This window comes from Chrysochloris asiatica, unplaced genomic scaffold (assembly GCF_000296735.1).
Source record: "Chrysochloris asiatica unplaced genomic scaffold, ChrAsi1.0 scaffold00064, whole genome shotgun sequence".
Lineage (NCBI taxonomy): Eukaryota > Metazoa > Chordata > Mammalia > Afrosoricida > Chrysochloridae > Chrysochloris > Chrysochloris asiatica.
In genome coordinates, this window is record NW_006408582.1 from 15627708 (window position 1) to 15639179 (window position 11472).

Sequence of the window (11472 nt, forward strand, 5' to 3'; positions counted from 1 at the left end):
TACTAAAATTAAAGGTTTCCAACCACCTTTCTCATGTGAGAAGGTACTTCTTGAGATTTCAAATGAAAAAGTTTCTCAGTTATGTTATGCAAAAATCTTCCTTTCACGTAAGAATGGTGGTGGTGGTGTGCTGTGGAGTTGGTTCCAACTCACAGTGACCCTGGATAAGATTTCCAAGGCTGTAAATCTTTACAGGAGCAGAAAGTCTCATCTTTCTCCCATGGAACAGTTGGTAATTTTGAACTGCTGACCTCAAGGTTAGTAGACTGACTCATAACCACTGCGCTACCAGAGCTCCTTCCTCCTAAGAATAGGAAAGTATAACTTAAGTGTTCAGTGATTCCATGATTTCTCACTACTTAAAGCACCAGCATATCCTTAGGTTTCAATCAAAAGCATATTTTTTATCTTACTTGTTGAAGTTTAACAGGCAGATAGAGAATGGATCCATCAAAAGCAGTAACATTTCCAGTAACAGCTTGATGGTCCTTCAGCATGCCAAACCTCATGCTTTTGCACTCCACATTGGGGCTAGAAAACAAGAAAGAGGATTTTACTTCAATTGAATGAAACAGCAATTTTTACTTGAACTGTGCACGACATAAATTGGAGAAGTACCCATTTGTAACTGCTGCCCCATCTAGTGGTCTTATTTTAAAATTCAAATATATCTGAAAAAGAGAAGTCTGAACCAAGGATGCCTGTTCACTACAGAAACATCGGAAAATATAAGTATATGAAAGAAAAAAAAAAAAAACCACAACCCCACAATTCCATCACTCAAGGATAACTGCCTTAACATGGCAATGTATATTCATACAAGCTTTAATCAAGGGTCAGCAAAATTTTTCTATAAAAATCCAGTAAATATTGTAGATATTGCACACAATACAGTCTCAGTCACCACACAACCTTGCCCAGGGTAGCATGAAAGAAGTCACAGGCAACATGCACACAAATGAACATACTTGTATCACAATCAAACAAGTGGTGGACCAGATTAGCCTGTGGGTCAGTCACTGTTTGCCAACCTCTGCTCTAAACTCTGCATATACATATTAAAAAAAAATTTTTTTTAATAGAATATGTTTGCCAATTCAACCATTTTTATATGTACAATTCAATCAATTTTACATGTTCAAACATTTCTGTATCAACAATTTCTATGTGTAAAATTCACTGACATTAATTGTTCACCACATTACATTTGCACAACCATCACCAGGTATATTTTTCATGAGATCATACTGTGTTTATGATTCTGTAACCTGATTTTTTTAACTTGGCATTGTACTACAGATTCCTGTTTACAGACACACTTAGAGGCCACCTCAATCTTTCTGTGCCCCTATTTTAAGGTTTTTATTACAGTATCATTTGCATACCATTAAATTACATACACTTATTTTAAAGGAGCTCTGGTAGCGTAGTGGTTACGGAACGGGCTGCAAACCTTAAGGTCTGTGGTTCGAAACTACCAGCCGCTCCGCGGGAGAAAAATGAAGCTTTCTACTCCCGTAAAGATTTACACCCTCGGAAACCCTGTACAGGGTCGCTGTGGGTCGGAACCGACTCGATGGCACTTAACAACAACAACAATTTTAAAGATACAAGGAGCTCTGGTAGCGTAGTGGTTACGAATCGGGCTGTGAACCACAAGGTCAGCAGTTTGAAACTACCAGCAATGCCACAGGAGAAAGATGAGGCGCTCTGCTCCCATAAAGATATATAGCCTCGGAAACCCTGTTCAGGGTCGCTATGGGTCGGAACCGACTCGACGGCACTTAACAACAACAACACCATTTTAAAGGTACAATTCAGTGATTTTCAGTAATTTATACAGAGTTGTCCAAGCACCCCCAAAATGCAGTTTAAAGAACATTCCCAGAACCCCAAAAAGATCTCTGGTGTCATGTCTGCTTACAGTCAATCTCTACTCCCAGCCCCAAGCAACCACTAATTTTCCTGTATTAGTTTTGTCTTTTCTGATAAAAATAGGATTTTAATTTAACCATATTTCACTCATAGCAATTTCAACTTTTTATTGATTCACTGTCACAAAGCTCACAGCTTAGAAAAACTTAAGTAGCCACTTTACAGAATGACTGTCCTATTATATCACAGTAATACACAATCTTGCTCTATAACTATGAAGTTTAACCACATACAAGGTTGTTATTGTTGTTAAGTGCCGTCAAGTCAGTTCCAACCCACAGCAACCCTGCATAGGGTTTCCAAGGAGTGGCTGGTGAGCTTTAACCACCAACCTTGCTGTTCAAACCGACATTGCAGTCTAGAGCATTAACCTATAATGCCACACCAGGAAGGGTCAGGTATGTTCAAGTGTAAAATTCAAGATTAAAAAAAAAAAAAATCTATCAAGTGCTAGTCCAACATTGTTGTACTAAAAAATAAACACTCACACAGTAATCTTACATCTGAAAACACTTAAAAAGAAACTCATATATATCACAAAAAGTTTTTAAAAATTTATATACAAGATATTCCCTAAACACAATATTTAAATTTTCCTTTGGGTCCTATGAAAAAGCTATTTGCTAACCAGCTCACCGTGACATAACCTCTCAGTATTCTCTGATGACTTGGCGTCATCACTTCTATAATACTGAAATCTATAAATCCATGTTTTCTCCACCTCCCATTCAATGCAAAGACATCTGATCTGTAAGGTCTCTTGGACACCTTTCTATTTCATTAATATTTGTCAGTAAATTTTCAAAGAAAGGATTCTGTCCTATCTTTAAAGCTCATCTCCTATGTTCCCACTACCTTCCACTCTTGGTGGTTCAATTTATTCTCTTCTCCAGATCCTTTCCTTTATCAGTCATGTTGCTGTTGTTAAGTGCTGTCGAGTTGATTCCAACTCATAGCAACGCTGTATAGGGTTTCAGAGAAGTAGGTGGTGAGTTTGAACCACCGACCTTGTGATGGTTTGACCCTAAGTCTAGTGCTTATCCTACAGAACCATACCAGGACTCCTTATCTGTCTTATGTACTTAATTTTATTTTCTTAACTTGTTGAAATCTTCAAAGCAGTCCTGCTACCACTTTCAATTATTCCATTTCTAATTCCTCTTATAAACTCTTAATCATGAGTGTCCAATTCCCCAGCTGTTTCTTTTAATCTACCTTATATTCCATAAATCTAACAAAACCCAAACCACTAGATCATCAAAGATACTTTCAAAAGCCAATCCACTAACATTTTTCCTGTGAGCAAAGTCAACCAATTACTCCTTTTTCAAATGGACCCTAACTGTTCCTTTCCTTGTTCCTTCACTCCACTTCTTATACCACCAATTAATAGCCGCCCTTCAAAATAGCTTCTGTCCACTCATTTTCTTGACATACAGTTTAAAACATTCATTTTCCCAATTTCAGCTAATAGGCTCTACTAATGACTCCCCTAAGATCCTAAGAGAGAACCCAAATAATATAAATTCCTTATTTTAAAAAAATACAATAAATTCTAGTGATTGATATAAAATTATTTTCCCTGGTATTCTCTCCCTCAGTTTTAACCCTAGATTCTCTTTGGGGAGACTTCAAATGTTGGTATGGTGACTCATGCAAGAGTGGAGTCAAGTTTTCCAGGGCACTCCTTAAGAAAAGTAATACAGAATTACACAAAATTAGGTGAGAGGCAAGAAGTGACTGGCTTATAAGCTTTCAAGAGGGAGCCCAGATCCAGAGGTAACGGGGGAAGGTAGAATTTCCACTGAGTAGTATCTAATCTGTCTGGGCGGGACTGATGAAAGGAGTTGGGAATAGCACTCATGTGGTACAATAGTGAATAATTACTATCAGGACTGACTGTAAGGGTTGGAAATGTAAAGGTAGATGTTTTGTAGCAAAAGGAGGCGAGTGGTTGATCTTAATAGTCCAGGAGTGGAGGTCCCTGGGACCATCAAGGAAGAAGAACGGAATGTGGGACTCTACCCAGAGAAACAGTGACCTCAGAGATGGCAATATGGAGCAGCTGGGAACTCTAGACCCAGAAAGGAAGAGGGCTTGCAGGGTATACCCTTTGGTTGGTTGATGATGCATGAAGGGGATTGTAACCATGGCAATGATAGGATGTACGATAGAATGAATGTAAAGCTAATGTTCTCCCATGTAAACTATCGCATAGTTCACAATAAAACATTTATTTAAAAAAAAAAAAAATTAGGTAAGTGGTGTATGTAGGTAAAGGACCCTGAACTTGGGTTTCATTATTGTTGCTGTTACCTGCTGCTGGTATATCCCTAACTCATGCATAACTTACACTGCCTGGTCCTGAGCTATCTTCAGTTATAGATTCAGTTATACCACTCTGCTCTACAGGGTTTTCACTAGCTGATTTGTAAAAGTAGATCACCAGGACTTTCTTCCTAGTCTATCTTAGTCTGGAAGCTCCACTGAAACCTGTTCAGCATCATAGTAACATACAAGCCACCACTGACAAACAGGTGGTGGCTACATAAGAGGCACACTGGCCAGAAATTGAATGTGGGTCCCCACATGGAATAAGAAGATATTACCATTGAATCCTAAGCTTCACTTACTTAACAGTAAATGGACTTCTGGCCTCACGCATTAAACTCTATCTACTAAGATAAAATCTGAATTGGTAATAAGAGCTAAATTTTTTTTTTTTTAAGTTAACCAATAACTTCTTTCAAGACTCTGAGTATATGCATTATTGGAAGTGTGGGGTTGGCGGAGATAATCAGAAATTATGCACAACAATATTCGAGTTATTCCAGGAAAACAATTCCATTATGTTTCAAAAAGTGAGCAATATATAGAAAAAAGCTGTGAGTACCTGAAAGTGACATGGTACTGATAAACTGCCTCATTATGACACTGTATTTTGATGAGGTTAAGTCCTAAACATTGAGGTTTCCCTTTTGATCCTTGCTTCACAATGTGTTCTCTGAAAAATAAAAAAACAAAAACATCCACACACACCCAAAATGAAAAAGAAAAAGAAAAAAAACCCCACACCAACCACACGCAAAAATAAAAAAGATTGGGGAAAATAAAAACAGTTTTACACTTTGCTTACAGCTCCATAAACCAACACTTAAGATAAACAAAAGCAAGTTTTGAGGGCTAGAAGATAAATTCTTAGCAAGGCCTAAAAGAGAAGCAAGGTCATACATCTGTCCTACTAGTATCATTGGAATAAGCTAGGTCAGCTAATAAGAACACAAGAAATAGTTCTATAAAGAAAGATGAGCTGTACAATATTTTTCCTAAATGATTTCCTTATCTTTAGTATGACCAAGAATTACCTATATCTGAATTGGAAATGAAATGAAAAGTAATGATTCCATTCTCTGGTATACGATTTTGTTGTTGTTAAGTGACATCGAGTTAGGTCCAACCCATACTGGCCCTGTATGTTTATAAGGAGTGACTAGTGGGTTGAACCACCAACCTTAGCGTTAGCAGTCCAGTGCTTGTCCTACAGAGGCACATCAGCACTCCAAGATATACTAAATACATTGGTAAACACATTTCACTTCATTAGGAATTGCCCTTTCTGTTTGTCAATCTCCCTAATAAGGGAACACAAACAAACCTGAAATATCTAGTACCTAAGGACTTCAGACACAACAGAAATATTTCTGACAACATGACACATTCGACATACACAGCGGTCACCTGCTACAGTAATTATTAAGCCAAAATGGCAGTGTTCCAAACTTACTTTTCCTTGAGCTCAATAGTCACAGATGGAGGGCACTCTGGAGACTGTAGCGAGGACTGGGGCAGAGGTGGCGGTGATGACTGCGGTGGGTCCTGAGAGGTCAGGCCAGGTGCACTGGAAGGTCTGTAGACTCCTCTGCCCATTCCACCAGCTGCTCTTCCCAATGGCAATAAAGAAACATCCAAATGTCCTCTTCCAAGCATTCTGAAATGTTGCAAATAGAGGCAAAAATCATTACTCTCCTAATCATACTTTTACCTATGCCCCATCTAAATTACTCCCTCAAGTATACATTCTCTTCCTGAAGGAGTCAACAACAGAATGCCATGCAAAGCCTTGGGAGTCTTGCAAAATTCAATATGCCACTCTGACTCGTTTGCCAATGGTTATTAATATTGACCCTCAGAACCATCGTCCATAGCAGAACTGAGGTAAAAGTTTGATTTACCCAAATTAAAGAACACCTACAATCAGCTCAACTTCATAAAGAGGGCAAATGAACTTGTGAACTGCTCAGTGGAAAACTGCTTTTTATTTTTACTCTTGTTCAATGACTGAATCAGCGGCTGCTACTATTCTTGGAAAATGTCCACTGTTTAATATAAAAACATGCAACCCTTCTTAGAGTTTCTCCTTGGACTTATAGAGATAGTCCATCTGAATTTGATGGTTACCTGAGAAGGCAACGTTACCCACCTATTCCAGCCAATGGAGGCCTCTGACAATTTGCTATCCCCAGCTGCCAACGCTGAAGGATCTGAAAAAGTGGGCTGAGGTTTTTCTTTGTCCTTGCATGCCACATTAGTAGATGAGCCTCGACCAAAAATGCCTCTACCTGAATGGAAAAGCATTTGAATTGAGCATGTTTCAAAGTAATTTTTTCTGAAGATAAATTTTATTAATTTAAGATTAATATAATTATCCATACCACGACATTTCTTATTTAGTTTCCCACATACCTAAAGGAGGAATTTCTTGTTTCAGAGGGGTATGGGACACTGCCTGAAGGCCCAGTCCTTGGAACATGGAGGCTAAATCTACAGATTCCTGTGGAAAGTCAAAAAAATAGTTATTCTAGTATATAACTGAAAAAATAGGAACACTGCTGGTTTTCCTAAAGTCCTGATAAATAATACAAATCACCTTTCAATTCTCTAAATGTTACAAGAAAAAGGGATAAAATAGGTTATAAAATACTTATAGCCCTATCATTACATTTTTAAACACAAATCCCAAATCCAAATTCTGACTCATAGTGACCTATGAGACAGAGAACTGCCCCAAAAAGGTTTCTAAGGCTTTTTAACGGGAGTAGACTTCCACTTCTTTCTTCCACAGAGCAGCTAGTAGGTTTGAACTACTGATCTTTCAGAATTAGCAGCCACCGAAGCACCAAGATTCCTAAGAATAAAACTTGTTGTTAGGTGCCATCGAGTCTGTACAGTGACACTATGAACAACAAAACGAAACACTGCCCAGTCCTGGGCCAATAATCATTGCTATGCCCAAGCCTACTGCTGCTGCCACTATGCCAATCCATCTTGCTGAGGTCTTCCTCTTTGTTTCCAATCCTCTACTTTACCAAACATGGTATCCTTCTCTAGGGACTGTCTGAAGCATGAGAGACAAAGTCTGGCCATCCTGGCTTCCAAGGAGAATCCTGGTGGTACTTCTTCCAACACAGATCTGTTGGTTATTTTGGCAGTCCATGGTACTTTCAATATTCTCCTCCAACACCATAACTCAAATGCATCAATTCTTCTATGGTCTTCCTTATTCACTGCCCAACTTTTGCAAGCACATGTGGTTATTGAAAATACCATGGCTTGGGTCAGGCAGATCTTAGGCTTCAAATTGACATACTTGCTCCTCAACACTCTAAAGTGGTCTTGTGCAGCAGATATGCCTAAAGCAATATGTTGTTTGATTTCTTGACTTCTGATTTCTTGAGTGTTGATGGTCGATTCAAGCAAAATGAAGTCCCTGACAATATCAATCTTTTCTCCATTTATATAGATGTTGTTTATTGGTCCAGTGGTTAGGATTTTTGTTTTCCTTACATTGAGATGCAACCCTTACGGAAGGCTGTGCTCTTTGATCTTTATCAGTAAGTTTTTTATTTTTACGTTTTATTGTGAATTGAGCGATAGTTTACATGGGAGATCATCAGCTTTACATTCATCCTATCGTATTTCATTTCATTGCAATGACTACAATTCCCTCTATGTATCATCATTCAACAGCATTTGCTTCCATTCCCTATGGGTTTTGGGGTATACACCATAGCACTCAGGAATATATAACCATTCAAACAACCAAAGGGCATACCCTGCAAGCATGTCACCCCCACCCCTCCGCCCGCCACCAATACACCAGCACACAGCCCCTCTCCCTGAGTCTAGAGTTCCCAGCTGCTCCATCTCTCCATGTTATCATCTCTGCCTCCATCTCTGGTGTCCCTGCTTCTCTGTATAGGTCCTGCACTCCACTCTTCTCCCTTGATGGCCGCAGGGTCCGCCCCTCCTTTTGTTACAAAATGTCTACCTTTACATTTGCAATAATTTGCAATCAGTCCTGATAGCAATTATTCACTACTGAACCACAAGGGTCTTACCCCCATCTCCTTTCACCAGCCCCATCTAGACAGGTTGGAAACCACTCAGTGGAGATTCTACCTTCCCCCCACCCTCTGAAACTAAGATCCCTCTTGAAAACTTGTAAGCCAGTCACTATGTGCCTTTGTAGCACCCCCATTTTGGGTAGCAAATGTCTTGTAAATTTCTCCCCCCCCCCATCAACCCTGTGTATAGAGGGGGTGGGAATGATCCTTGCTATAAAGATTTGTTCCATCTTTTAAGCTACTACATCCATAAGAATAGGTCAAGTTCATCAAATTGTAGCATATTACACTTTTTTTTTTTTCCCCTCTTCTTTCTTGCTTTAGTTGAGTTCTGATCATCCAGCCATTGAAGCTAGGTTAAATCAGTAAGTATCTTAAGAACCAGAGTGCTCCTTAGAGGCCAAGATGTCCAAACTTCATCTCTCATATTTTGGATATATTGTCAGGAGGGACTAGTCACTGGGTAAGGATATCATGTTTGGTAAGGTGCAGGGTCAGAGAAAAAGAGGAAGACCCCCAGCGAGATGGATTGGCCAAGTGGCAGCATCAATGGACTCAAGCGTGGCAACAATAGTGAGGTTGGCAGTGTTTCGTTCTGCTGTGCATAAGGTTGCTATGGGCCGGTACCGACACGATGGCACCTAACAACAACAACAAAACCTACTAACCACTTGATCCATGTTGGAAAAAGTGCAGCCAGAGTGCTCCTTGGAGGCTAAGATAGCCAAACTTCGTCTCTCATACTTTGAACATATTGTCAGGAGGGACCAGTCGCTGGAGAAGGAGATCATGTTTGGTAAGGTGGAGGGTCAAGAAAAAGAGGAAGACCTCCAACGAGATGGATTGGCCAAGTGGCAGCATCAATGGACTCAAGCATGGCAACAGTAGTGAGGCTGGCCCAGGATCGGGCAGTGTTTCATTCTGTTGTGCATAAGGATGTTATGAGTCGGTACCGACTTGATGGCACTTAACAACAACAACAAAACCTACTACTGTTTTATGATAGCAGTCTTGAAAGTCTACTGTTATTATACCAATTAGAGCTGTCACATGAATAAAATAGGAGACACAAATAGTAAGCAATTCAGCTACGTAAAAACACAAGTTTACTGTCATAAAATTCTCTTTGTACAAAACATTAATACTATCAACTCTACTTAAAATGATAACTCCACTATTATCTTCATTCTATATTTGCCAAATCTTTATTATTTAAGATTTATTAACTATAAGCAAATACTGTTCTTAAAATTACTACATAATTAACAGATTAAGATTACACACGTATACAAACAGTAGCAGCAACAGCTGAAGATTCTCTTTATCAAGATCTGTATAGAGCCTTCCTAAAAGAACCAGTCTAACAATTATCCCAGAGATGGGCATTGCTAATAAATTCTAAACCCTCATAAAAGAGCAAGACTGTATCTTTAAATCTATATATATATTAAAGGTAAGGACCTCTGGTAGCATAGTGGTTATGAGTCGGGCTGCTAACCTCCAAGTCAGCAGTTTGAAACTACCAGTGGTTTCTCAGGAGAAACATGAAGCTTTCTGCTCCTGTAAAGATTTACAGCCTCAGAAACTCTATACAGGGTCGCTATGAGTCGGAACCACAGCACAGAACCACCACCATATATTAAAGGTATAAAAGGGTTAAGTCCAGCTAATGTTCAATTCTGGTGTAGTGCTGTACGCTAATGCGTCAGATTGCAAAGTCATTTGAACTGCAAGGTCGGTGGTTCAAGCTCACCAGCTACTCCTTGGAAATTCTATGGGTCGGAATCGACTCGATGGCACTTAACAACAATGTTTAATCCTAAAGCACTTTTTCTGGACTCTCAAATCTAACATTTGAAATACAAGTAGCTTCAAAATAGTGGAAAAGTTGCATTTCCCACCCACTTTTTATTGTAAATTGAGTGGCAGTATACAAAGTAGATTATCAGTTTGATAATTTACACACATTTTGTTTCATCTCATTGATTGCAATCCCGTCAGTGTATCATCACTTATCCCACTTTCTCCCTGTGTTTCCCGCTTCAACTTTTCCTTTTTTTCTAACCCTTCTAAACTTTGTCCTTAGGTAAATGCTGCCCCTGAGATTAGAAATGGTTGCTTATTCTAAGGTATGTGCATCTCACTAGTGTTACTGTTCCTATATTTTCTACTGTTTGGCTGGAAATTGAGCCATGAGGGTGAGTTCATATCCAGACCAAGGGCCATAGTCTTGGGGGTTCCATTAGTCTCTATCTGACCAGTAAATCTTGGTCTTTCTTTTATGATTTTGAGTTTTGTCCCATATTTGTATTCCAGTCTATCCAAAACTTTCTAACGTGATCCCTTTCAAATAGTTGGTAGTAGTAGCCAGACACCATATAGTTCTTTAGGTCTCAGGGTCATAGAGACTGATATTTGCATGGTTCATTAGTCCTCTGACTAACTATTCTACGTGTCTTTGATTTTCATCACTTTCCTTTTCTCCAGACAGGAAGAAAAATGGCTACACCTTATTTTTAAATTCTACTGTACAAGTCTATTTTCCCTTGTTACATGTCTTATTTATATTTTTCCTTGTATATATCTATAAAATGCAGCTACTTGTTAAAGGGAAAAAATCCTCATCCTAGGGTTTTGTATGGAGCATCACATTGTTCTAAGCATGTTAAAAACCCACCAATTTAATTTGATCAACCAGACAAACTGTATGCTACTACTATGAATCGAGATGTACTTTTTTACCTGTTGTGCTGGCCCACTCTGTGGGCTTGGTTCCACTGGTTTTCCAAATACATTGCCTCTGCCTGCAGGTCCTCCCCTGCCCAGAACTGAGTCCAAGTGTTTAGGAGTTTGTGGCCACGGGCCTGGCATCCGTACACACTGAGGTGGATGGATAGAAGGGCCCCTGAATGGTGGTCGAACAGGATCCATTGGAAGGCTGTAAAGGGCACTGATGTGGACCTTGTTTTAATTACCTGCTAGAATTTAATCAAAGAGTAAAGGTTCCCAACAGTTTTTCTTTACTTCAAGACAGACTCACAAAGTACTAAATTAACTCCATCTCACTAACAATCATGGCCACTAAAAGTCCTCCTGACTCTCACCTTCATTGGACCATAGCTTTCCCACCTTT

General features: G+C 39.3%; 1 protein-coding gene across 1 annotated transcript in view; it reads right to left on the minus strand.

The window, feature by feature from the left end:
* Positions 1 to 11270, minus strand: part of PIWIL2 (piwi-like RNA-mediated gene silencing 2) — a 120599-nt gene extending 109329 nt beyond the window's left edge. The window contains exons 1-6 of the mRNA XM_006864397.1: positions 11082 to 11270; positions 6679 to 6766; positions 6416 to 6554; positions 5720 to 5923; positions 4829 to 4939; positions 414 to 531 (exon numbers count right to left, since the gene is read on the minus strand). Coding sequence (XP_006864459.1) covers positions 414 to 531; positions 4829 to 4939; positions 5720 to 5923; positions 6416 to 6554; positions 6679 to 6766; positions 11082 to 11270 — 849 coding nt within the window. The remainder of the gene's footprint in view (positions 1 to 413; positions 532 to 4828; positions 4940 to 5719; positions 5924 to 6415; positions 6555 to 6678; positions 6767 to 11081) is intronic.
* Positions 11271 to 11472: the final 202 nt, after the last annotated feature.